The 27,872-nt window shown below is 40.4% G+C and overlaps 1 protein-coding gene across 1 annotated transcript; it reads right to left on the minus strand.

Annotated features, from left to right (window-relative positions):
- On the minus strand, window positions 1-27,872 carry espnl (espin like). Its single transcript, XM_005811359.2, has 11 exons — window positions 27,121-27,872; window positions 25,295-25,485; window positions 20,867-21,053; window positions 20,582-20,764; window positions 20,332-20,463; window positions 8,795-8,944; window positions 8,611-8,722; window positions 8,287-8,459; window positions 7,708-7,872; window positions 3,090-4,048; window positions 1-762 (listed from the first exon to the last, which is right to left on the minus strand). Exons 1-11 carry the CDS (start codon window positions 27,412-27,414, stop codon window positions 231-233), a joined length of 3,078 nt encoding a protein of 1,025 aa, XP_005811416.1. The 5' UTR covers window positions 27,415-27,872; the 3' UTR covers window positions 1-230.

The following is a 27,872-nucleotide window of genomic DNA, read 5'->3' on the forward strand; positions in this document are numbered from 1 at the left end:
TTCCTAAAGCACAGTGCAGTAAAACCTTATAAAAATTGTACAAATTAGGTCACATCCGACAATATTGAATAGAATTAAAGGAAACATGACATTAACTGTCGTAATTAAAGAAACCACAAAAAAAGCTTCCTCTAAACTGCAGAACATGATCTTTAATAGAAACAAGTTACTTTATAATTCATAGTTATCTTTTACTACAAAGCATAAATTTTTTTAAAAGATATAGTAAACTACTCAAAATCAAAGATCTCTGCCTCTTTCTCTTTCCAAAAAGCAAAACTGCGATCAATATATTGACATATTTCTTCATTGCTGAAACTGGAAATATCAGTTCCGCCGTAGAGCACGTTCTCATCAGGCGTAGGTGTTTGAACGATGACTTTAGGGACCTGTCTAACCTCTGGGAGGATGGGTTTCACCACATTGGACGCGTCTTCAGATTCACTCACAGTGTTTCCAAAGAATTTCACTTTAATGTCCTCAAAGCCGTCCTTCCACTCACGGTTCCCAGCCTCGATGTCCTGTATGACTGCCTTGTGAAACTCTCTGATTGTCTCCCAGGAGAACGTCCCCAAACGGTCGAAAACCTCGAAGCACAGCAAGTGCCTCATTTTCCTTTCATCCACAGGGAGATCCAACTCCAAGATGTGAAAGTAGCCCAGCATGAAGAGATCCAGGGTCAGGCTGTCGTAGTCGACTGGCACCCCGTCCAGACGAGGTAGGAACTGCTCTGGGGAGAAGAGGGCCTTCTGCCTGTGGAGCCTGTGGAAAACATCACAAGATTGTTAAGGACTTAAGACAGTTTTTTTTCCATATAGAAGTACTTTTTTTATATTTAATCAGTAATTTAACATAGACATACTGCTTGTTTTCTACGGGCATAGTTCATGATTTCAAAATATTTTCTTTCTTCCAGTAGACCAAAGTTGAAATGTGAGATTTAAACTCGTATATAGAATGATGAATGATGGTACTATATTGGCTACCGTCAGCATGAAACTCGATCCATTGCTTTCTCCAAATGGTTCAAGATTATATCAATTTTGAGAAAATGATAATGTGGAATAAATTTGCAGCCGTTAAATTCAATACATAAAAAAAAAAAATCTCAGCAGCTCAGAGCATTTGTATTCCACATGGTGCCACATCTGTTTGTGTCTTTCTGAATTTCTGAACTTTGTTACACTGTAATCCAGCCAAATTCCCAAGATAACTGCTCCCACTTGAATATCTTTTTTTTATTATTTGCTGTCATCAGACAATAAACCAATTCTGAAATGATGACTGGACAGCAGCCCATAAAGACTATATGTCAAATGCTACTACACCTCAAAACCCTGATTTTTATATCACCCCAGGCCATTCTAACAAAATCACTCTACTCATAAGTTAAAGATAACATGAAAGTCATAATTTGATCACTCAGACCCTCCTTCTGGTTAATAAACCACGAGATGTTTGCATGTGTGCCGCTCATTCATGCTGATGTCAACTGCTGTGTGGTTAAATGAATGTGCTGCTTTCTCAAACAAGACCACACAAGACATCACTGGCAACTGCACTCAAATGAAGGGAGCAAAGTTTTCTTTTTTTTTTTCTTTCCCCCCCAAAATTGCTGATGTATTACAAAACAAAAACACAGCTAGATGCAGAAATGTCATGGTTAATTATTCTAAAAGGTTTAATGTTGTATCCTAAAAACTGTTTTGAAAGTTTGTCATGTAGCAGAAGTAGCAGAATTACTAGTTCTAACCTAGTTCTAACTAGTTCTGCTACTGCTAATACTAAAACTGCTGCTCATGACAATGCTACTGGTAACAGTACTGTTGCTAATACTGCTACTGCTGCTAATGCTACTCCTACTACTGCTGCTACTAATTCTACTGCTAATACTGCTAATAAAACTACTAATACTACTGCTGCTAATACCACTGTGGCTACTTCTATATTACTATTAACACTGCTAATAGTTCTATTATTACTGCTACTAATACTATAATTAAGAGTTCTGTTGCTACTACTAACACTAGTATTGCTACTAATTCTACTACTAGTAGTAGTACTGCTGTGCTGCTACTAGTACTATTAATACTACTACTGCTTTTACTACTCTGTTACTAATAATAGTAGTTGTCCAAGATTACTACTACAACTACATTTATTTAACACAGAGCACCACAGAAAGCCATTTTTGCCTGTAGCCATCAGGCTTTACAATGCCCAAGTCTGTGCTAATTGATTCAATTTTTTCTGTGCTTATTTGTAGGTTATTTATTGATTAATACATATATAATACATATATTAATACTGTATAATGCATGTGGTTGCTTGTTATTTATTTATTTATTTGTTTATATCTAATCATTTTGAACTTATCACTCTTAGGTACATATATACAGTATATACTGTATATATTTTACAAACTTTGTATTTATTACCTAGGATGGAGTAGCTTTTAACAAATAAGCAATTTCCCCTTGGGGATCAATAAAGTATATTCTATTCTATTCTATTCTATTCTATTCTATTCTATTCTATTCTATTCTATTACCATAACTACAACTAATATTAACAAGGATAACAATTATAGTAATAATCTAGTCATTGTTGTTAAGGGTATTTTCTCCATCAATATGCACTCATATAAACCTGTGGATAAAAATGCAGGCTGAGTGTACAACAAGTGTTTCGATATCTTCAACAGTGTTTCAGCATACCCTCTAGGTGTCACCAAATGAGCGAATAACTAGAAACATGCAAGTCATGGGCCAGCCTTGGAGCTAGAGTAGGTATGTCAGATATCTGGGTGTTCACATCCTTGAGATATGAAACCTATATGGAAAGACCAGAATAGGCAGAAAAGCCAGAAGAAATCCTGTTTCCAGTTTATCGCCAGTCAAACATTTCAAAGAATGTATCCAAGGAAGAGCAGACCAAAACCTAACCTACTGGTCCACTGGTCCTAGTGTAAAAGTTACGTTTGTAGTTGTAATGTTACAAATCTAAAAAAGTATACTTTTGAGGACCGGTACCATTGAAGAGTAATTTCTACTGAACACTGGGGATGCTTTTATGTCATCCAGCCTTACCTGCGAATCTGTCTGGAAGGGACACTGGAGATCATTTTCCTCCAGTTTCCCATCATCTTGTTGACGGCACTTCTCTGTTTAAAGAAATGTCCCAGTGAACTGTTCATCATAACGGACTCGTCACTTTCTGCGCTGCCTCTTCGACCAGAACCATACTCATCATGGCTCCCTGGATTTCCGTTGCTCATCTTCCTTTCGACTGCATCCCTGCTCTTCAACGTCACTGCGTAGGCAGACTTTTTCCAGTGACCTAAGAACAGGACCACTATGCGCTCCTTTCTAAGGCTGATTGTTTCCTGAACATCCGCAACAATTTCGTCATTGTCAATACCAGAGTCGCTGTTCTGGTCTGCTTCGGCAGCTGGTTTCAACTCTCTCAGCTGTTTGTCGAGGTGTGCATCTTCAAGCTGCACGGAAGGACAGAACATGACGCTCTCCTCTTGGTGATCCGACAAAGATGTGTTCTGTTTCTCGAAATTTGACCTCAAAGTCCTCACGGACACTCCGAATTGATGGATTTCGTCCTCGATGCTTTCCCTGCGCACCCTGTTGGAGATCTGTCTGTCTGGTGCCTGAGAAAACACAGTGATGAGTTCAGTGTTGGGCATCTTACAGTAGGGCTGGTCTGTCAGGTTGGTCATGAGCAGAGACATGCTTTTTACGATGCCGGAGATCCGGCCACACCACACAGGTAGGGGAACTTGGCTCTTGAAGTTCCTGAACTGGGTGTTGACAGTGATGTTGACTATGGGAGCCGGGAGGATGTGCCTGAGCTCCTCGGCGAGGCGAGCCAGCTCCAGCTCATAACCTGCGCAGTTCCTCTGAAGGGAGACATTGGCAATCTGCTGCTCCAGATAGATGAGGTCATCCTCTGTCAGCAGCTCACCAGAGGGTCCCAGGATGGCATTGTGGGCTTGGGAGTACCTCCAGCTGACTTTGGCATATCTGCTCCCATTTTCCTGTAAAAGAAGAGGCAAACAGCAGGCAGATGAATACAGGGGATATTATTATAACGCCCGTCAAACATTTTAAATGATTTGGCATGTGAGGGACAACAGTAATGATACAGTAAAACTGCAATACAGCTCTCATCCAAACCTCAAAAATATGACTCGACTCACAATGCGTTATGTGTGAATGATTTGTTACGAGCAATTAAAAATAAATGGTGACTTTAATGTAGATGTAATGCAGATATAAAACAGCATTACAAAGTCACAGCACAATTTGTGCTTTTCTCATCATAGTCTGAATAGGGTCAAAAGCTATTTGTTTAGGCGACGCAATGAGGAAGATTTAAACGACAGAGAAATCAAACATTACTTATAAAGGGATTAACGTGGTAAAACAGATGAAGTATTAGTTGGACCTATTTGTCCTGGGGGCTAGACTTGTGTTTTGAATGTCAGCGCTGTATAAAGCGAAGACTTACAGTTGTCAGCAGAATTAAAGATTATTACGCACACTACTGACAATACTTGTGGCAGGATTTTCTCATTTAGTTTTAAGTACAGAACTGGGCAAATTTGTCCAAGTTCAGTAAGAGGTCTTAAAATATATATATATATTTTTTTCTTTTACTGCAGTAGCATATTCTCACGCAATTTTTATTTTATGTTTAAATAAGCATCCATAGGAGCAAAGTTATTGGTACCCATTCTGGAAATGCGTTGTACAAAAACCCTTTTTCCAACAGGACAGCATGTACTCCCCTGCTATAACATTTCACATAATCACATTCTACAGCTCAGACCCAGAGATTTTCTGCAGGACTTAGATCTATGGACTGAGATTGCCATAGAATAAGCTTGTTTTGGTCTCCAACAACATACTACTTGTAATTTGGCCAGATGTTTCTGAACATTTGAAAGACCGAAGGGCAGCTCATTCTTAGCTCACTGGTAGAGTCCGCTAGACCGGATAAACTCAGTCAATCTCATTTGACTAAAACATAATTTGTCAGTAATTTATATAATTTGTAATGCTGACAAATTATACAAACTATACATGTTTACATTTGTGATGGTGGGACACAAAAGATTTTTTCTGTCATCACTCAACTAGTTGGCATCTGGGTAGCATTAAATGGTTGTTGTGAAGACTTTGTGAAATAAATATTCAGCTACATTTGGTTTAAGAGAATTGAAAGAGGTGCCAACTCTTGTTGCAAATCACATTTCTTTCCCCCACTGAATGAATAAATTCAATGGCATAACATTTGTGTTTTGTATTTTATAAATTTAGTTTCTAGTGTACATTTGGGCTACTGCCCAGCAAAGGTGAATTCATTTAAAGGTTTCTTACACCGTTTTCCAGCGTTGTCAGTAAATTTGTCCACATCAATAGGTAAACAGATCAGACTCAACAGTTAAAACCACTTTTCCCAGTTTTATATCTCAATTCCACAATGCAATGGCTGCAATACTTGAATAACAGATTTTAAAAATATATATTTAGATATCATCCACAAAGACTCAAACAGAAGTTCTTTTAAGGGGCTCAAATTAAACTAAGGACACTGGTTTTACTGAAATTGACAATTATTTCAGATTTTCTTTATATTTGGACAAGATAACTCCAGCTACGTATAAACTAAACTGTGGAGATTTGCTTTGAGTTTCTGCTTTCTGACTTTCTGTTGCAACACGAACATATTTGAACATTTCCAGTCACTGCTGACCAATTCTGCCCATCAGGTTTGCCAAAGTTCAGACCACTCCAGCCATCATGACATCTACAACTATAAATAATACACTGAGACTCATTTTTCCTAGCAAGACATGTGATGCAAAAAGAAAAAAAAAAAAACAAGACCATGATAAAACGGTTCCACCGAAAAGCAAATCTCTTGGGGAAGAAAGTTGCAGCAACCTGGTTGCATAACCACTGTTAATTAATACTTTGTTGAAGCCCGTTTGGATATGATTTCAGCATTCCGTTTTCTTTGGTAGGAGTCTGTCAGTATCCCACATCTAGACTTGAACAGAGAGCACTAATTGTGTGACCACAGAGATTTAGCTCTGTACCTTGGCTAGGCCATTCAATAACTAACTTTACCTCTAATGAAATCCTTCTTTTGTGGATTTGGATGTATGCTTGGACTCAGTCATGCTGACAGTTCTAGCCAGATCCCTGAAGGTTTTGGGTCTAAACTGATTGCTCAAAACTTTATCCATCTGAAGAAAAATTAGCTTAGGTTAGGTTTAGGGGAAATGTCCGGGTTAGGCAGCAGAAATCAACAGAAGTCCATGCAAGTCCCCAGAATTACAGTGAGATAGGACCGTGTGTGTTTTTGTATTAAATGCTGTAAAATAGCTTTTATTCCCCTCTTATCCTTACTGATACCTTTATACAATGTGATCATTTTGAACCTTTACAGCTTTTCTGCAGCTTGTTGCTTAAGTTAAACAGTGAAAATGAGCAGCTATCCAAAAGAATCCTTCTAAATACCTGAACTTTACTTCAGGTTCATCTCATTCACTATAATTGAAGCCAAGTGTGATCTAGACTGAATGCGGAAATAAAAATGGCTTCAACAGAGCTTTAGCTTAAGGTCGTAAAAAGCAAGGTTACATCTCCATCTCCACTGACCAATGTTGACACCTGCCGCCCTCTTTCCCAGCGTCGCATTATACTGGGAAAGTTACATTTGTCAAAAAGAGTAGAGATTAAGAAAATATTGTCGCTTCACCTCCACCTGTGGAAGTCTCAGACACGCCACCTGAACCTGGGAATCTGTTTCTCTGCCATGCACATTGTGTTCCTGTACCATGTCTGTGTGTGTGTGTGTGTGTTAGGTTTATGCGTGTCTGGGATGCGGCTGCGTTCGTGTGGATGTGGTGCAATGATAGCTTTGTGTGTACCCTCCGATAGTAGTATCCTGCAGGCTGTCCCCTGTTCTATCTCTAGAATCTTGCTTGTCCATCTCATAAGTATGTCTCATAAGTCATTTTTCTTTTGAAATTGAGGAGCTGTCCTGACAAAAGAACCACTGTTTTTTTAAGACAAAGTTCTTCTGCTGCAATGCCTCATTTGTCAGGTCCTAATTTAAAGAAGCTAAATGTAAGCTAACCTTGCTTTATAAAAGAAGAAAAAGAGCTTCTGAATAAAATAGATTTCTTGCTGATTGTGGACAATAACATACCTCAATATCTGAACTACGGCTGAAACGATTCCTCGAATGATTCGAGTACCTCGATTATTAAAATTCCTCGAGGAAAATTTATCTGGCTCGAAACTTCGTTAAATTATGTAGCGCACTGTGTTTCGGCCGGATCATTATTTGTGGTGGGCAGCGCTCTTACTTCCCCCCAAACCACGCTCGGTTTGGGGGAGAAATAAGGATTGTTGAATTTTGCGGTGCGATGGTTGAACTACAACAGCTTTCTTTGCGTCGGAATCGCGTCGTTACGGTTTTGGAGCGAACGGTAGGAATGGAGCTGAGAGAGAGAGAGAGAGACCCGATTCCTCGTATAATCCTAAAAATGTTCTATAGAGTACTCGGTTACTAAAACATTCTTTTACATCAGCCCTAATCTGAACTATCAGTGTGAATGTTAGTAGCTTTTGAGTGAAATATAACTTGTGAAGAGCTAGTGAATGTGGGTGATGACGGTACCTTCCTCCTCTGGTCCTCTTCGTCCAGCAGCCGCGCCTGCAGTTGCCTCACCATGACCTGCCTCTTCCACTCAGCTATGGGCTGACCTTTCTCGTCGTGGGTGGGCACCAGATAGTCAATGTCTGACAGGTTAGCCTCCTCAGTGGGAAGGACCACCATCTTGCTCTGGCAAGGAAGCAAGAAAATGGAAGGACGTGGCGCATAAACACCCTCGTGAATCTGTAATTCCTTCAAAGGAGCCAGGTTTTCCTGTAACCTTTTGATAGGGGTTGCACCTTTCTCAAGTTGAATATGTGCCGAATGCCAAAAATAGCTACCAAAGATTGTGTTTGCACAAAAATGTGTTCCCCCAAAAATAAAACCCTCTTAGCAAAAACACTTGACATATCTTGGCCTGCAGTACAGTGTGTTATTATTAAAATTCAGATGGAAGATATAAGCTTTAAATTTAAACTATCTAAATCAAAAGAATGTCTTCTAGGCTCGCTCTTCATAAATAGGAAATCAATTTTGAAAATCCTCAGAGTAACAGGAGTGTGCTTAGATTATTTGAACTGTATAACAGAGCAGTGAACTTACCGCTTGTCCTGTAAAAACTCCCGACATCCCTGAATCTCTCAGCGATTTAATGTTTTTCATGTCACCCAGGAGTTTTTTCTCAGCCAGGAGGTTCGTATCAGGAAACGTTGTCTTATCAGCCGAGGCAGTTCTCTCACTCCCAGCTGCCTTGGATTGATTAAAACCTTTAATAACTGCAAAATAAATCAAATGTACTTCATGCCCTAATCCTTTCATTGCAGATTAAACATAGACACTAAGTATTAAACTGCACCAATCCCTCCTCCCCTCCACCACTTTGCTCAAAGAGTTATTAAACAAGATAAAGAGAGATGTTTGCCTTACCAGATGCAGCAATCTGGACTTGCTCTAGTCTCCTTCCTGCATTTCTCTCTGCAGTAGAAGGTAACGGAGGCTGAGGGTATCTAGCCTGTGGTGACTCCTCACTCTCAGGTTGCTTGAAAGAAGAGGTTTTAGGTTGTTTTAATTTAGTAATTGTGAAAGAAATGGAAAGAACCTCAGTGTTTACCTTCAGACTATCCATGTGACTGTCTCTGCACTCCTCACTCAGGCTCCCATAGTAGTCCTCTTTGCTGCGTGAAAACAAGACAGTCGGCTTCACCTGGATGTCCTCCTCTGCCGGAGCGAGAACCTCAATGGATCTGTCCGTCCACGACGCCTACAAGTATCAAACCATGAAAATACGAACAATCAGAAAGCTACAATGTGGCTCAGATCATAAAGTTAAAGATTAGACTCTAGTCACTGCTGTCTGTTTATTGGGTTACACTAATATTAATATAATAATTCTACTAATGGGGATTATCTAACTATCTGACACAAAGATGAAGGATCAACTAAAGGTCTGATTAGCCAAATAAGTTTTCTATTTTACAGCCTAAACTTTCAGATAGTGCTTCTGTAAAAACCGAAACGCCTCTTTTTGTCTTCAGTGTCTTTTAGAAATGTTCAGATCCGCTACTTGAGACTGGTTTGCATATTATTTTTAAATGAAACCAGACTCTCTCTCTCTGACTAAACTATTGCCTCTGATTGTCTGCAGCAACCCCAGCAAGGAGCCACAATTTCTGCAGACAATTTCTTAAAATCACATCCTATTTTTTTGTGCAAGTGTTTCAGGCTGCATGCATTCAAATTGTCAATTTAATAACTCTGGTTTTTTCTACGCAATCGTGCTACCGTTTACAAAAATCCACAAAGTAAAAGAGAGACAGTATTGACTGCTTCAGCTTACTCTCTCTGACTCATGTAGGATTATTACAGTACTATAATTTCCAACTCGATAACAACACCAAGAGAACTATTCTTGGTATTTTTAATACTGTAGCAACACTGGGGATTTTTCTGATAAAGAGTAGAAATATATAAAAAGGAACAGCTTAATAATGCCATGTGGCTTTCTCTAGGCGGAAAAATAAGCCTTTAAAAGTTTGACATTCGAAGCAAAGGACTATTGAAAATAAGATGTCAAAATAATCAACATGTCAATGTAATCAATGATTTAAAAATATCTTACTTAAGGGAACTCAATTGCGTCAAATTGAGTCATTTGTCTCTTCCCAAGTTGGCACACAGTTGCTGTCCACAGCAACGCTGCAAACACACTCACACTCAGCCCTTCCCTTATAGCGGCTCAATTGAACAAACATGGCGGAATATAAAAACAGTGAGCTGTCACTGGAAGTTTATAAGTCAGGTAACACCGTAAGACCCTTTAGGACTTTCTTTAGCTGGAAATGCAGAGATAATGGCATTGTTCATAAATATATTGCTAAGAGACAGATGAACTGGGAAGGACAAAGGATTTTGATTGGCCAAAGTGCTAACTATGTTACACAGTGAGGAGTACAAAGCAGGGTAACAATACAACTCTACTGAAGCATCTTTACAGCTGCTGCTTGACACCTTTTACTACTCTGTGGCTTTTAGGTTAATCTCTTGAGGACTGGTCTTAGGCATTGCTGGCATAAGCTAATATTATCCATTTAGATATTAGCAAGTTGGTAGCCTCAATGCTGTGTTACGTCGGTCCGAGGTCCCCTGGCTAGCTCGGATCCTCCACCCACTCGCCCTTGAGAAACAAAGAAAATGTTGTTTTACTGTAACATGTTGAAATTTTATGATCTTTATTAGAAAGAATCCTTTCAGAAAATGTGTCTACATTATTGAAGCTGACCATAAGTCTCAGCATTGGATGTTTTACCAACAGGTAAAATATGTTTCTACATTCTAGCACTTTTCCCCAAACTGTATGAAACCTCAACAGCATTACTGATGAAACTTAGCGCTGTTTCACTGAACTTTAAAGCTGCTATTTTTAAGTGCATGGTTTAGATTTTAACAAGGTATCAAACCTGGACTCAATATTGGCAAATGCTTATTATTAAATGACATGAGGGGAATCCTGATTAGGGTATCCAGTATGTATTAAATATTCCCATGTACCATCTGGTGACAATCTCAATCCAATCATGGTCTCCTTCTCTTGTCTTTTCATAACCAAAGCTCATTGATTGGGTTGATGACGTTAAGCATCAAGGTTAGGTATCTCATTATTAGACCTCAACGTTTCATTATTGACTATCTTGACATAATGACGGCTAGACAATTTGTTATTCAGACAATCTAACAAGCTGGCGAAATATGGAAGAAAAGAAAAAAGTGAAAACACTGGCTCCAGCTGTGAGTGAAAATGTGTGTTAGACAGTTCTCTAACCAAGGGAAGTCAATTTTTGACAAAATTTGTGGAGGAGAAATGTAGGGAGATAGTGTTCCATTTTACTGGCTACCAAAAGTAACATTAGTCTGAATATCATTTCACTGAAACAAAGACCAAACAAAGAAGAAGAAGAAATCTTCCCAGGCAAAGCAAAAGTTTAAGAGTCATAACGGAAGGTGCCATGTTAAGTCCTGCAGACATCCTCTGTAAAAGAAAAGAACAAAGGGAGTGTAGTAAGGGAGCGTGAATAAGTGGCGGCATTCACACCGCTCCGGGGAGGATGTAGAGTATATGGAAACATTTAGGCTCCCTTTAATGAACCTGCATTGTCTTAATGCGCTCCATACACAATGCAAATCAAATTCAGCTCTCTAAGGACATTATTAGCAACCAAAAACATCAAAGGCCCACCTAATATGCTGCTGCATGCTGTTGTGCTTTATGTCCAAGAGGTGGTCCTGCCTCTCGCTCGGCACTTTGATGTGGGCCTACATAAAAATATGCTGTGACACTGCTTAGGCGGAGAGACAAACTTCCCAGAAGTTGTGCAATCCACAAATAGATAAACAACATTACGGTCTGGGAAAAGGGTGGGGAGGAGGCCTTGTGACCCTTCTCGTAACAGTTCAATGTCCCGAAAGCAGCGCCTGAGCCCTGTGTGTGTGTGTGTGTGTGTGTGCGTGTGCGTGTGCGTGTGTGTGTGTGTGTGTGTGTGTGTGTGTGTGTGTGTGTGTGTGTGTGCGTTTAATTGGACTCGTTGGCCAGAAAACATTTGGTTTTCATCAGCACTCCATCACAGTTGCCACGCAGCTACAGATAGCCTGCAATTGGCTCGGAGCCACCCTCCCTCGGCTGAAGACGAGAGAGAGAGAGACAGAGAGAGAGAGAGAATTAGCAGCCAAGAGTTAGGAAACAGTGCTGTCTTGCATGCAGGAACAGTAATCTTCACTCCCAAAAGGGCGAGCCACATGAGAGCGTAAGTGTTTCAGAACACCATGTGTACTTAAAGGACACGACGTGTAACGCAGCACTGGCGTCAATCTTTTAAAGCAACCTGCTTCCATGTAAAAGTGGTGATAAATTGCAACCTGGAATGTATACACTGGGCGTGCATTATACACAGAACTCTATAGTGTAAATACTTTCCCTCTCGCATGGCAGCATGCTCTCAGGTTCCCTAAGCCGAGGTAAATGCTTGCGAGGCTAATAACTGACAATGTGTTTTGCCAACACTTACAACATTATTTGCATCTGTCACAGGGAGATGAAGGAGAAATAAATTGAATTCATTGCTTCTGCCATTCGATGGAAAACTCCAATCACTCTGGATGAAACTGTCGAATCTAAAAAGCGGTCACAGGAAAGCAAAGGTCCACGCAAAAGTCAACAATCACAAAATAAAGTACAGCAATAAGCCTGTTGTATTAGTCATGCCTAACCGTAACAGGCAATAACTGATCAGAAAGTAGGCAAAGCGCTGCCAAGACATCTGCCAGTTCGGGCCTCGTGGACAGAGTGTACAAATGTTTCCTTTCATTTCAGAAAAATAATTACTCAGCCTGGCTAGTCACTTCCTACCGCTCGGAGAGAATGAGGAAAAATAAGACAAAAAAATAAAATAAAATAAAAAATCCAACTCGCAGCGATCTGCGGGGGAATTTACCGACCTGACGCCGCTCACCACACCGGCCGACAGCCCGTCAGGCACAGACTCAGGCGGCCCGGACGTCCGAGGGGTTTACTCCCGCGCTGCCGACGTGACACTGCCTCATGACCTCGGACCACTTGTTTAAAACCCTCTCCAGCATCTCGACCGGTGGCCAAAAGCCGTCAGGCAATAAACAATAAACCGATCGGTGAGTGGCGTTAATAATTAAGCGGCGGGATTGGGTGGCTGGTAATGTCACTAATGCATGGACAGACAAATGGCCGTGTTGTAGCACGACGGGAAGTATCAGCGGAAGAGCAGCTGGAAAATAAGACATTTTATCCTCGCACACTCAGGTGGTGTTTTTCCAGCAGCTCCCGGTGAACACAAATACTCCACACTAAAGCGTGTAATGCTAATCCATCTGACCTTATTTCAGCATTCCTAGTATTGCTGGCAATAGCATGTTGGGACAATTTATGTTTTTTTCACAGCAACTTGAATATCATTGACATTAAGTCAAGTTAAAACTACAAACCTTAGCATACTTTATCGAGATTTCGTACCAAGTAGTCAGCCTTCACAAAGAAAACATTTTTTTTTCTATTCAGCCCCGTAACTCTGATACCTTAAAAAAAATCCAGTGCAACCAATTGCCTTCAAAGGTTTTTATCAAGGTGTCATTGATTAAAAAAACAGCTCAGGTGAAAGAATCTGTTACATAGTTCAAACAATGGATGTTTGAACTATTCACACACTTCACAAATTTGGTGTAAAGAAAGAAAGCCATTGTTGGAAGAAAGCAACATGAAGTTCCAGTGGTAGTATGATAGAAGGTCGCCAACCATTTTTACCCCACAGACTGACTGCTGTTGAGGAGGCTTGTGAAAGGAGAATCTCCGGTGAAATAAGTCCAAAGGTTTGGTCAACATGCAAAGCTCAGTGTGTGGGGGAACCCTAACATCATGCATCACCTTGGAAACAACATCCGCACAAAGAAAAATGATGGTGGCCTCATCATCCTGTGAGGGCTCTATAATTTGTTGTAGCCATATGTTGCAATGGCCCATCGCAACACATTGTCTGAGATTCTGTTGCAGTTTTGACGCCGCATTTCGGATCTTTGTTCTATTTCATGAAAAGGTTTGCTCCAGGCTTCAGCTGTCACACAAGATGGCCTCGCATTTTAATTGAAACTTTTGCGATTCAATTAGTGACTGAATGATTGTCCAGCGTCTTTGGCTGCAAAGCTCAAATCATCAGCCCAAATGCTTTCCAGTTGGTATGGGGTGTTCGCATTAACATCTAGTTTGGTTTTCTCCAAATGTGTTGCTGTCAATTGTGACCAAACATTTAAACTTTGGTCGTGTGGTGTAGGTCTTGCGGTTTCTGAAGATGAAATGCGACACGTCCATGTTCTACTTTGAGAATGAAAGCCTTTCTACTGACAACCGCACCAAACAAATTACACTCGATGGCCCTTTTTACGATTGTAAGAACAACATGCTAACCAGGGCCAAGTAAGGTCTGATTCTTGTCTCTGTAGAGCGACTGATTCCAGATAGTATGAAAATGGCCTTTTGCACCAGTTTTTTTATTTTTATTGTTGTCTTTCCATCTTGCGTTAACCCACAGCTGAATGTTGCAGTACTGCATTCTGGAAAAACCTGATTCTATACATGTGTTTATGATTGGTGGTGATATGATGAAGTGCATTTGATTAGCAGCACCTGGCTGCTATTGACCCCCAGATGGAAGCAGTAAGAGCTTTTAGAGTTAGGGATTTTGTAAACTACAACGTGTAGCATGTTATGTGTGGCTGTCTTTGGCCGTTTGATTATATACAGAATTCAAAGACTTGATGAGAATCTGAAGAATTTGTCCTGAAAGGTTAAACATCACAGTGGAAAATAAACTTTGCTTTTCTTCTTCCATGCTATAAAGCAAAGTAAAGCGTGGTTGTATTTGGCTAAATGTTGAGTAAACGTGATGGAAAAACTGATCCAAGTGAAACTGATGTGAAACTTTAGAGCAAACAATGAGCATTCTGTCAGATTACGATCTCGGTGAATCTTGAATGAATCATGTGAATGTTGCGGTCACGAAGTTTTTTTCGTACAGAAATGTGAGCCTGACTCTCTTCCAGTTTTTTTTCTGTTCTGATTTGTACATGTCATTGTATGAAAAGTCATTTCTGAATGGAATGAAATGAAATTTAAGAAATACAAGTGTGTGTTACAGCCACAGATCTCAATGTAGGTTATTGGGTTTGTGTGTTTTGAATGCATGTTTGCTTTTTGAAGGAAAAGTAAAAAACTTATTTCCTTCTCATTTGACTAAAATGCCGTCTTCCCCATGTTTGCTCCACCACCCACAATACTTTGTGGCAAACTGAAAACAGTACTTCTGTTGGCTTTCTTTCAGCAATTACTTATTTCTTGCCACTTTTTCATAAAGACCATTTTTGTTACTGATAGTTAAAAGACTCTTCCACCTGAGCTTTGGATTTCTGTAGCTCCTTCAGATTTACAATGGCCCTGATGACTGCTTCTTTGATTAATGTTCTCCTTCATAGCCCATCAGTTGGGGTAAAAGGTCATGTCTTGGTAGGTTTGAACTTGCATTCACACCAGCCCTGTTTAGTCCACTGTCAAAAAAGTGCAGTTCGTTTGAGGAGGTGTGAATGCACAATGGAGCTCTAAACAGACCAAAAAAAGTTAACGTTGCTCCACATAAAGGCCTCGGACTCGGTTCAGTAGAAGTAAACTCTGGCACAGTTTGAATGCATATAAGGATGCAAGTGGTCCGGACACCGCTCCAAAAGCAGGAAGTGGATTACAGTGCAATGCATTCTGGGTCAACAGAACCAAAATAAATATGCAAGTCTAGCACTACTGGGAGAAGTTGCTAATTGTGAAGAGGGAAGTTGTTGATCTTTTTCTGAGGTTTCCTTTCAATTCGTTCAATAGTTCTTGGTGCAGCACAGCACCACCACAGGCGAGAAGGTAAAAATGTTTTTCAATTAGTATGGGTCGTTTGACACAGTGGAGTGTGAAAGCAAACCGGGCCAGCTGGAAATGTAGCAAATGTTGCAATTGTGGTCCCTAATCAAACCAAATCCACCAAACTATCAGGTGTGAAAACATCCTTAGATTTTATTTAGAGGTATTGGAGTAAGTGGGTTGACTAAAATTGCATCCCATATTTTTTCAAATGAGTGTGAAGAGAAGCTTACACTGCTAATGTTTATCTGATTGGAGCCGTTGATGAGATGCAAACTCAGGACCGACAGAGCAGATTCTAACATGAACGTAAACAGACAACTCTCTGTTTGATGATATAATAAAAATAATCTGCCTCGTACTTTTTCCATGAAGATTACAAAATTATTAACTTAAAACAAGCTGAATAGTTACTTGTAAGTTAATTTAGTCTTTTTTTCGAGTTTACTAAGATATTTGAACAAGAAAATAGACCAAAAATACTTTGTGTGATTTTGTGGTTTTGCAGTGTTGACCCAAAATGAGACCTGCCACCGTCTAAAGCATTACAGAGTCGACTCCCTTCATATCACAAGGAGTTAAACCTGCCTACTATTACTTAAAGGTCCGCGGTCAAGATGACCTCTTTGTTAACATCCAGCTTTTGTATCCACTTCAACCAACACACAGCCAAGGAACACGATACACCCTACTATCTACCGACAACACACAGTCCCCAGAGGTGACAATCATAACACTTCCAAGTCACTGGAATAAAAAAAAGAAAGAAAAGAAGAACACATGACACAGAGGACCAGACGAGCGTTTGAGGCCGATGGCATCCTGCTCTCCTTGGTACTCTGAGGGATTGAGTTGCTGGTTCCAGGCATCAGAGCGGTGAAAACACTGAAACATAAGCCGGCAGATCCCGTATCAGGCTCGGCCCCTGGGCCCTCCACCTGAGCTGCAGGAGAGTGGTAACCGATAGGCCCGACCGCCTCTGACGCCACAGCGGCCCCTGTGCTAATTAGCTCCCATTGTTTATATGGGGGAATTGTTTGTGAATTGGAGCCACGGCAGCCACGCCTCGCCGATTCACCATCATCATCCTCTTCACGGAGGAGTGCTAACCTTCTCAGCTGACTTATTTATGGATTTCTTTGGAGTGCATCTGTGCTTACTGTGTGCCTTTACAAAGTGTTTGGTTGATGTTTTTTGTTACATTTATAACATTATGAGAAACTTTGTTTAAGCAAGTTTTTTAAAAAGACACCGTCAATCTGCAAATTTAACTTTCGTTGATGCGTGGAGAGAATTAAGTCGCTCTTGTCCATTGAAACCAAAATGTAACTTTTTGACCCGCTGAGCACACAAACCCAACTGACTGCAGCATCATCCTGTATGGAAATTTTTTTTGAGATGGGACAGGCAAAAAGTATACAATTGGTTCTTCTTTGCATTCATCAAACGGACAAAATCGCAACAAAATACTTTGATGTTTGAACTTGGAACATGAGGAAATGAGAAAAAGCTCCTGAGATGCGAGTACTTTTGCAAACGCACCGCTGTGTGGATTGAAGGATACTGTTCAAAATCAATCCAACGAGCTGCAACCTTGATGTCATAATCGGTTGTAATCCTCCGTTCGAATTCATCGTCAGCATTTAGAAAGAAACACGAATCTCACGTCAAGCTGTTACCACTAAAATATTCATCTCATTAACAAGGGGTGTGCTTCCCGCACACCAGAGCTAATCCCATAAAGCCCTCTGAGGCAAACGGAGAGGAATGGATCTCCTGATCACACGCCATTGTGGCCTGTACTGCCTTATTAAACACAAAAGCCTTCATCCTTCATTCTCTTAGAGCTCTTAAACCCAGAGCAGCGCAATCAAGCAGAGTGGAAGGGAGCAGTTCAGCGGAGTGACAGGCCCGGCCCGGCCCGAATCAAATGCATGTTACAAATTAAGAAAATGATTCACGGAGGCTTCAAGACTTTCCAGATGTTTGCTGTTGACCAGCCTCCCCCCACCACCATTCCCCGTTCGTATAAGATTTGTTTCACGTCGAAGCCAAAGAGGACTCAGGTGAAGGACGGGAAGCAGAATCAGATTGCAGTTAGCCTAGCATTTCAGCTACTGCCAGCTGTTTCTGTTGGACGGCGGGTAGGGGCGCTAAGGGCAAAAAAATTTTTACACTTACGAATACAAGGATTTTTTTTTTTCAGTTCACTTTTTTCTAATGATAATCCTGCACTCCAATTGTACTCGGAGCTGGGAAATTCAGACGTTGCCGTTTAAAAAAAAATTAAAAATCGACTGAAAAGCCCTCCGAAGTCAGATTTCTCACTAGGAAACTGCAAGCAACTGACCATCCCCAGTTAGAACTGGTAAGGCAGCTTTTCAATATGGCCGCTCTACCCATCAAGTTGTAAGCTGTGGTGGAAACATGTTGGTTTCACAAGACACCAACATTGTGTCAACCAACATTGACACAGGCGGTGTCACTGTTACAGACACCGCCTGTAGCCCTCAATTGAACACATTAAAGGTAGTGTTTGCTTATGGAAAATAAAACTTAAAATAATGTTCGTAAAAGCTACTGCTAACAATGTTTATGGATGTCACCATGTTGAAACCATGTGTTCTTAACCAAAACACCTCGGGTCTGTTGTCAAAACCAGCTCCGAGTTCAAATTCCCCAAGTAACTGGATCGCAGAATTAGGTAATCAGTGTAATATCCAGTTTGGAAAGTTGTAAAATGTCTCCAGTTCAGTCAGGTGAAAAGATGCTCTATTACGTTGAGATTTGGTCACAGTGGAGGTCACTGGGGTACAGTGACCTCACCGTCATTTTCAACACACCAGGCTGAGTTCAGGTGACTGGAGGCTTTGTGACACAATGCATTAGCCTGGTGGAAGAAGCTAGCAGAAGATGGGTGCACTACAGTCAGAAAGAGTTGGACATGGTCGGCAACAAAACCCAGAGAATGGATTATGGATAATAATAATCACTGGATATCGTCTCTCTTTTCCAGGTCGTTCTCTGTAAGCCTGAGAGATGATTGTGAGCATAAATCTCTACAGATCAGGGGTTTGTCCAGACCAGCCCATGACATACTTGTGCATAAACTGATGGGACCAACATGATGTGCCCACTGGATTAAAAAAAGATCAACTTGCTCAAACTTGCTAAAAAAAAAATCTGTTGTGTTGCTTCTATACACAGTAATTTTGACAAAATTAAGTATAATTATTACATTTCCAATAGAAGTGTTACAATTATGTGTCTGAGAATATGTCTGCTTACTACATCCCTTTTGTTCCTTTTATTGCAGAAGATGTACTTTGGTTTCCTGACAAACACTATTTGCCCTTCAGAAAGATGAATTTTGATGGATTGAGAGCTAAAAAATTATATAGTTTATTATCTAGTGTTCAATACTCGCCTCACTTGAACACATTTATGAGATATTATCACTATCCATTCAACACACCCACCCCCAGTCTACTGTGGGTACTTAGTTCAAACTCCAGGAAGTCGTCTTCACCATGTCCAGATTCCTAAATGCATTGGCACGTGATTGGCTGAGTTGCTGCTTGCGCTAAGCAGCAATTGAACAGTCGTACCTAATGAGGCGATTAGTGCGTCTTTCAATTAAAAGTATTTTACATATTAGAATATGTCATCCATTGGATACTAATCATTTTGTTTGATATTCTTTCAAATCCCCTCAGAAAGCAGCAGTCAAGTATTTCTGTTTAAAATATACAATCGTTGTAATGTCTAATTTCTTATGTATTACTGTTGTTAAAAATAAAGGTACTAATACATATATTGTTGACATACTTGCAGTGAGATTCATTGGTATACCTCTAGTGTGTTGGACTACTAGTATACTTACATTTATTTGAGTAACTAAGTTAGGAGAAGTTTTATTGCACCATACCTCATTTATTTAAAATATGGACATTAATATACATGCCAGTTTAGCCAAATAGACTCATTTTCAGCTGTATTACTCTTAACTGGGTAAAATATCTGGCTACTTTACCAACAGTGAGTAACTTTACTGAATGAAGAACAAGTTTGTTTTAACTAAAAATACACGAGAGTAGGCCTGTCACAATAAACAATAGTTAATCGCATGATAAATTAAAAGAAATTCAATCACTTTCATTTGCTCGATTTATCGTTTTTCTCTTTTCACCAAAAACTGAGTGATAAAAGTCGTCAGTCTGGCGTTTTGGTCTCAACTAGCCCCTTTTTTTGAAAGATAATTTTGTTTACAGAGATTTCATATTTTATTTCATTTATTGTTTCTGTTGTTTTCTCTATTTGTTTTGGACATTTAAAACATCTTCCAATTAGAATGTAAAGGTTATTGATCCTTGAGGATGCGTTCTTGCATCATTGTGCCATTATTACTATTATATTACTTGAAAATGGTCTCAAAACAACAATATAATTGTTTATCGCAATAAGTTCTTGGACAATTTACTTATCGTGACAGGTATTTATTTATTTTTTTGTGTACTACTTTGTACTTTTACTTGTAGTAAAAATATGTTTACTCGAGCAAAATATTGTGATACATTGTTTGGCGACTCTGCCCACCTCTGCTTATGTTTAAAAACATAAATTAGGCAAAGGAAATGAAACTGCGCCGAAATCCGCAGCTGAGCCAGAGAGCTTACGTTCTTCTCTATGGCACGAAGGTACCTGGCACATTCAGAGTGCCTGTTGTACTCTGCTAAGTCTGCTGCTGTGAACCCATCAATATCCTCCTCTGTGGAGTTCGCTCCGTTGGCCAACAGGATTTTACAGCTCTGAGAAATCAAATGAGACAATATCAGCAGAGAAGAAAATAACAATACATATAAAACTGCTTTATCCCCCCATCCCTTTTAAATTGTGCCAACAAACAAATAAACAGCTTAGTCTAACTTCCAGCTCCCCGTTCTCTGCAGCGTCATGTAGAGGGGTCCCTCCCCAGAAATCTTTGATGACTTTAGAACCCATGTGGAGCAACTTCTCCAAGATGCAATGGTGCCCCCTGCTGGCGGCAAAGTGCATAGCTGTTGCTCCTTCCCTGTCTTGGCAGGACAAACCCACGTCGGTGCAGGTCACCTGAATTAGAAAATTCACAAAACGCAGCTCAGACCAAAGCAGCAGCAGCAGCAGCAACAACGACCTTTTCAGAGAAAGGTCAGAGAAATCCCCAGCACTGACCAGCCAGTCCACCACAGCCTGGCGGCCCATGTGAGCGGCGGCGTGAAGGCACGTCATGCCATCGTAGGCCGTCAGGTGAACGTTGGCCCCGCGGTCTGTCACAAGGTACCGGGCCACGTGCAGGTGCCCCTCCTGGCAGGCCAGGTACAGCGGCGTGGCCCCTGTGGCCGTCTGCTGGTTCACACACCTGCAGCCAGAACACAGACAGCGCGGTTACTGCAGCAACAGGAACCAATAGCAATCAATAAAATTACAAATGGATGCTTTTCATAGAAGTAAAGTGAAGTAAAGAGACAGAAGTATTATCTTTAGGTGCTTCACTAATGGAAAGACTGATGGGATTCAGCCTGGGAGAACAGATATCAAAGTATGTGCTCCAAATTAGAGGCATTTATCATTTATCGTGATACATTTCTTGCCATGAGAAGAATATTGATTTATTGTTGTCACAATAAATTTCAATTAATTATTGTCAATATTGTTAGTGGTACTATTCTCTCCACTGTTTGTTCAATAAAAGCAACAAAAGATACCAATACATTTTAAAAAACAGTTACCGTGTGAAGCTTAGTGATACAAATCACATTTCTCTATGTGAGTGGTGCCTAAAGAAACGCATTGCAAACAGAAAGGTTTTTCAAGAGCACCCTTTGTGTTTGTGAGACAGCCATACAGTTACCTAAAAAAAAAATCTAATGACAAATTCTTATCGTCACGTTTAGCGTAATCGCAAAAGTATCGCAAAATATCGTGAGAAAACTTTAAGGCCATATCGCCCACCTCTACTCTAAATCCACGCATCTATTTTTAATAGATCAGGAGATCAGAGCCTTCCTAAAATATTCCCCTTTTGTGTTCAGTAAACTCTGTTGTTCATCATTACAGGTTTTTAGTGTGTTACGACTGGAGGGTAGCAAAAGGAACCAACATTTATAAATGATAAACGTGTAAAAAGCCTTCAAATAAATTTTGCAGGATCAAACTAAACCCAAGTTAAGATAATTTTATTTATATAGCACATTTTCAGCAACAAGGCAATTCAAAGTGCTTTACATAAATTAGAAGGAAATACAGCAAAACAACAAACCAAAGGAACGAGCGAAAGAAGAAAAAAGGAAGCAAAAAAGCATAACCCTGTGTTTAAGAATAAGTAGTCTGTGATTTATAAACTAGTAGTTTCTCTAGATTCTTATTCTGATTATATTGATCTAAAGTAATGAATAGTTTCTCTAGATAAACTAATAAGAGTTTGTCTGGATTCTAACTTTGTTTTAATTCCTGCTCTGGATTGAGTGACATTCTCTGGATCTTTTTTTGCTCTAACTAAAGGTTTGATTCCTGTTCTGGGTTGAGTGAAGTATGCAAACTAAATGTTCCTGTTCTGGGTCGCTAAGCAGAATGAGAATCACATAATCACAAAAGTGATAGTAGTAACACCTGAGTCTAATTTTCACTACATTTCTTCAGTGGTAAGAAAAACTCAGGTGGAAAAAAAATCACTAGTAAAGCAGTCACATAACTATCATAAAACTCAATCATTTTCAATAAATACTTTTTAAAAAACGTGTTTAAAGTTTCTTGGAACTTCTAATTCTGTTTCCCGGGGGTATAAATATGATGTGACACAGAGGCCCATTTCTCTGGCCACAAGGCTGGATATAGACCCATATTTATGTTGCCACCACACAGAGCAGGAAGGCAAGGGAGAGGGAAAAAATCTCACAGTTAGAGGACCGCAGCAAAGAGTGGCACGTTGGAGTCACCAAGTCTACCTAATAACCATTAAATGCTATCTACATGCCAGCTACTTGGAGGGACGCCAGAAAAAAAAGTAACACATTTTGTGTCCCAGCATTGAAAAGGTAGCCATGTTCAGTTTGCCAAACTCCATTGAACTTTAACTGAATTCATGTGCTTTGGTCGTATGAGACTGAGATTGAGTTTTTATGGAACAAACACAAATGGGTGTTTGGTTTATGGTATGAAGCAAAAAGTCATCAATGAGACTTGTACGAAAATAAGGATTTGGCCAAATCTATATGGAAGCTGCTCAAAAGACACAAAACAATCTTCTGTTTTCACAGCCAGGTCAAAACAGGCTGTGAAAGTCAGTCCACAGACTTAAACCCTAGAGAGTAGGAGTAACAGAACATAGGAGAGGAGTCTGAAGTCCTGGGATTGTTCAAAGACAAATGGTCAAAAACTCCTCTCTGTGTGTGTGCCACAATCATGTAACGTGTAATAAAGTACATCTTCCTTTTGTTCCACTGACAAATGGAATATGTACAGTAGAACAATTTGGCCACTGGTCGTTTACTAAAAGCAGTGTTATGTTAGCATAAACTTTTTTCCCACTAAATAAATGTTCTAGCGCAGATTAAAGTTGTGCTATGTAACTTAAAAAACATTTTTTTCACATATTTATTAAAACTATCACTATGTTGTGATAGTATAATATGAGAGATCATCTGTGAAAAGCTCTTCTGCCTTCTCCCTCTGGTTCTGTTGTGATCTGAAACAACCAATCAGAGCCAGGAGGAGGGTCTTAGCGCTGTCAATCAATATTTCTTTCTGCTACGCTACAGCTGGTTCACCACAGTGGAGCCTGCCATGAATGCTCAGGCTAGTTACCTTGGCTAGCCTGACACCAGGCAGAGAAACGTTTTGCTGTAATGCTAAGTCGTTTCTTCACCATTAGCACATTTAGCAGCGTGTACCCGTTGATTGACAGCACAAAGGCCTTCCTCTTGGCTCTGATTGGTTGCTTCTGACTGGGAGCGGTGCAATAATACAGATTATCTGTCTCATATTATACTGTTAAGACATGGTGACAGTTTAACAAATATGTATTTTTGTAAAAGTTACCTACTGCAGCTATCAAGGTTGGATTTACATGTTTCATTGTGAGATCAGGCTACTGCAGCAAGATGAATACACTGTAAGGCTCCGACTCATCTTTATTCAGCAACTGTGCTCAATTATTCATCAGCCAAAGCAAAGTGATGTTTGGTTAAAGAAAATAACAGGGATTCAAAGTGTGAGGATGAACTTCATTAACCAGCATGTTTTTACAGTAGCCATACATCCACATCAAATGACTGGACTTAAGTCGGACTTTTATGTTTCTACAAAAGGCTTTGCAGAAAGGAATCAATATGGAGGTCATGGTGTGACTCTAGTGAATTGCTTAAAAAAAAAGGGGAAAGTTATCCTCCACCCTGGCACCTCACAGCAGCCTCTCTCTCTCTCCTGAAACTCGTCCTTTCACTTCATCAGTTTGACCTGACGACAGGCTATCACCCGCTGGGGTCACTGGGAGGTCACGTCCACTGAAACAGAGCCACGGCCCGGTGTGGGCTGCTCTCTCGTCCTGCCTTCTGAAAAACTATAGAGGTTTAAGCTCTAAATACTGAGTTTCAGATTTTTAAACCAGTGGAAGGACAGATGATCATTTCCAAGGCACGTAAACAGATTTGGTAATGAGGATATTTAGAAATAATTGGAGAAAATCTAACTTTTACACCATTTAAAAGATGCAAGAATAACACTCTGAGAGTTAGAAATGCTTTAACTAAGACATTAGCTGATAACGGCACTAAAATAAAAGTCACATTATTACTATTTGTAGAAAACAGGATAAGAATAAATGTCTTTTAAAAACAATCTGTATTGAACTTCCAGCTTTGCTAGGATCCCTTATTTGTATGAATCACATTTGTATATTTTCCATGAGCTGCTATAACTTTTGAAACATTCATCTAGTTAGTTTTTAGCTTACAGATTTCCCACAAATTATGAAACAACAAAATGCCGAGGTTGGATTCGGTTGGACAGTACGGTAGAGAGGTTAATGGACTGGAACAGCATCCATTACAAACAGAGGTAACACTTTATTTGAAGGGGTGTGCATAAGACTGACATGACTCTGTAATAATAATAGTCTTCATGAATGTTTATGAGAGTTGTCTTTTGGTAAAAAAAAAAATTTTTTTTTAAACTTTTACTGAAAAGTTCCATTAAAAGTCAATTTAAAGTGTCAACTTTGCATTAAAAGTATCACTATTTACCAAACAACACTTCATGAGAGCAGTCATAAATATTCATGAAGACTCCTTCATGTTCATGTCATATTTATGACAATGTTATGTTAGTCTTACGCACACCCCTTCAAATAAAGTGTTACCCAAACGAACACTTTAAATCATATTAAAGTTTGACATTTTCCTAAATTTGGTTGTGGAAATTGTAGAAAGAAAAATGCTTGTCCCAGTTGGAATGAGGATTTTTGGGGGAAAATCATTCTACATTTTTTCCCCCCAGGATTATCAAGAATGCATCAGGGTCCTGGATTTCAATAAGTCTTTGAACGCCTCGTCAAAGTCTGGACCACAGACTGCTTCAGCGTGGTTGGAAACGCACAATCCTCACCTGGGCGCCTCCCGGAGGAGAAGCTGGAGACAGGTGAGACCCCCGTTGGCTGCAGCATAGTGAGCTGGTACCGCTCCACAGTTTGTCTGGGCAGTGGCCACTCCTCCAACCGACAGGAGCCACTCGGTCATCTCCACACGGCCAAACCGAGCTGCCAGGTGAAGAGCCGTGGCTCCTGCCGTGTCGCCGTCCTGGAAAAGAGTCACAGAGACCTGCTGAAGAAGACAAAGGATCGGAGGATGTGCTGCTTTCCAGAGCTGCAGCACAAAAGGCTATTACTGTTAATAAGCATATAATTATCTCTTAATTTGAGTCGATACAGTTTCTAATTCTGGAGGAAAAGAAACAAATAAAAACTTAACTGTGCAGTCGTTAAGAACGTTTAGGAGGTGGCTTTGCACCCGACATCTGGAAAGAATTTCTACTTGCTACTGCTGCAAGTGGATCCACAGGAAGTCAACACATGTTACATAATCAGCTAGTAATACATTAATGAATAAATAAAAGTTCATGTACAGTACTGATTACAACCTGCAGCCATGAAACAGCTCTTTAGGATACAAGTATTAAAACGTACAAGCAAGTGCTAATACAATACAACAACATGTTAAGGTTCCGTGTAAATTATTAGAATTGAGTCTCTGACCAAAACAAAATTGAAATATGGTTTTCAAAGATTTTTACAAACAAAAGTCTAAAAATAACTCAGCAGCTTCACTGTCCCCACAACATGATGCTGCCACCACCACGTTTTACAGTGACTCAGGTTCTCGTGTTTTTCCCCGAACTTTTTATTTCTTCATGCGATGGATTGGATCTGTACACTGTTATTTTATGATATTGGTGGAGAACATGGCCTCTTTTGAATATTCTGTTGTGTTCCTTCATGACGCTGTTTGTTCTCTAATGAAACTCTGAGGCCTTCACTCAACAGCTGGATTTCTACTGAGATCAAATAATGCACTGGGTGACTTCTTTTAGAAATTAGTTGACTTCTGAAGACAAGTACTAGTTTTTATTTAGGGGGATCAGATTATTCAGAGAATACAAATGGAAGCTACACTTTGTATTTGTCATGCTTTGTGTTGGTCTGTTAAAGAAAATCTGGATAGAAAATATTGACTCATTTCTACTGATGTGACAAAATGTGAAAATGAGTAATTTTGCACTTCGTGTCAAGGAATAAGATTAAGGACATGACCATAATTTACATTTGAAGTTAACTGAAATTCACATTTATAAACACAAAGCTATTGATATGGTAATTTATGCATTCAATGGGTAACGGAAAATATAAAAAGCTGGCTTTTTGTAACTTTAAAAACATTAACAAAAGCTGTACGTTTTGATGTAGCCTTTACAGATCAGTTCAAGCAGAACCAGGAATAGTCAAAAAGATGAACAGAGCAGAGAAGCACTTGGCTTACAGCATCCGTCTGGATGACATGTGTAAGATTAAACCACACCGTGACCTCTGGCCCCTGGGTCATGAGTTTCACCAGCCTCATCACATCAGGCCTTGACCTAACCTGCCTGGGGAAGCCCAACCAATTCATGACAGTAAACCCTAACAAACACAGGACACTACCTGATCTTTTAGGGGTAGCAGGCCTTCAGTCACAGAGAGGCGCCTAATCAGTGTTCTCCAGTTATTGATCATATCCTGTACACAACTGCTAAACACAGAACTAGAAATTACTTTTCCACCATAACTTCGGCGACCCCATAAGCACATAGCTCACACCCACTTTTTGGCGCCACTGCCTGAAGCTCATACTGAATTCCTCTTCAGGTCTTTTCTTTCTAAATACTAAAACTAGACATACCTCAACGCTGCAGCCTCCTCGCTGCACGAGCCACTGCAACTCCCGGATGTTACCAGTGGCTGCCGCGTCGTGCGCAGCCGTGGCCCCGTTTGAGGCTCGTGAGTCCGCAGGCAGCCCGAGGTCGCTCACCAGGAGCTGCAGGCAGTCCAGGCGTCCACACCTAGCGGCGTGGTGAACCGGGCCGGCACCTTGGGCATCGCAGACAGCGAGTGGGAGCTGACCGGAAGATGCTAGACTCCTCAGAGCTGCCAGGTCTGCGTCTCGAGCCGCCTGGATGGCCCGATGCAGCACCATTGCTCAGCTTCTTAACGCAGAATATGGCAAGTTTCCCGGAGCACCGTGAGACCCCATCACATGATGATAAAAAAAATACAACAAAAAAAAAACACTACATGCTCTCCTCGCCTCCTCCCGAGCCAGGAAAGTGACACCCTGACAGCAGCCAGCTGGCCAGCAGGGCTGCAGAGGAGATGGAGGCGGGTGGGGGTGATAGAAGAGTAATGAAAGCCGGGTGGAGGTGCAGCGCGCGCGGCCTCCTGCGCTGGATTTGTGTGGCGGCGGCCATATGCTGGAGCTTCACGCTTCAGTGGAGATGGGGTAGCCAAGGCAGCACGGAAACTTAAGTAACGGGAGAAGTCAGGATTACAATGAGGTTTTTTAAGGGTTATTTTAAAAATTCATCACAGCGTTGGAATAATGAACACAGGTGACCCGTCTGGAATGGTGGAATCTACATTAAATATCACACCGTC

This window comes from Xiphophorus maculatus, chromosome 9 (assembly GCF_002775205.1).
Source record: "Xiphophorus maculatus strain JP 163 A chromosome 9, X_maculatus-5.0-male, whole genome shotgun sequence".
Lineage (NCBI taxonomy): Eukaryota > Metazoa > Chordata > Actinopteri > Cyprinodontiformes > Poeciliidae > Xiphophorus > Xiphophorus maculatus.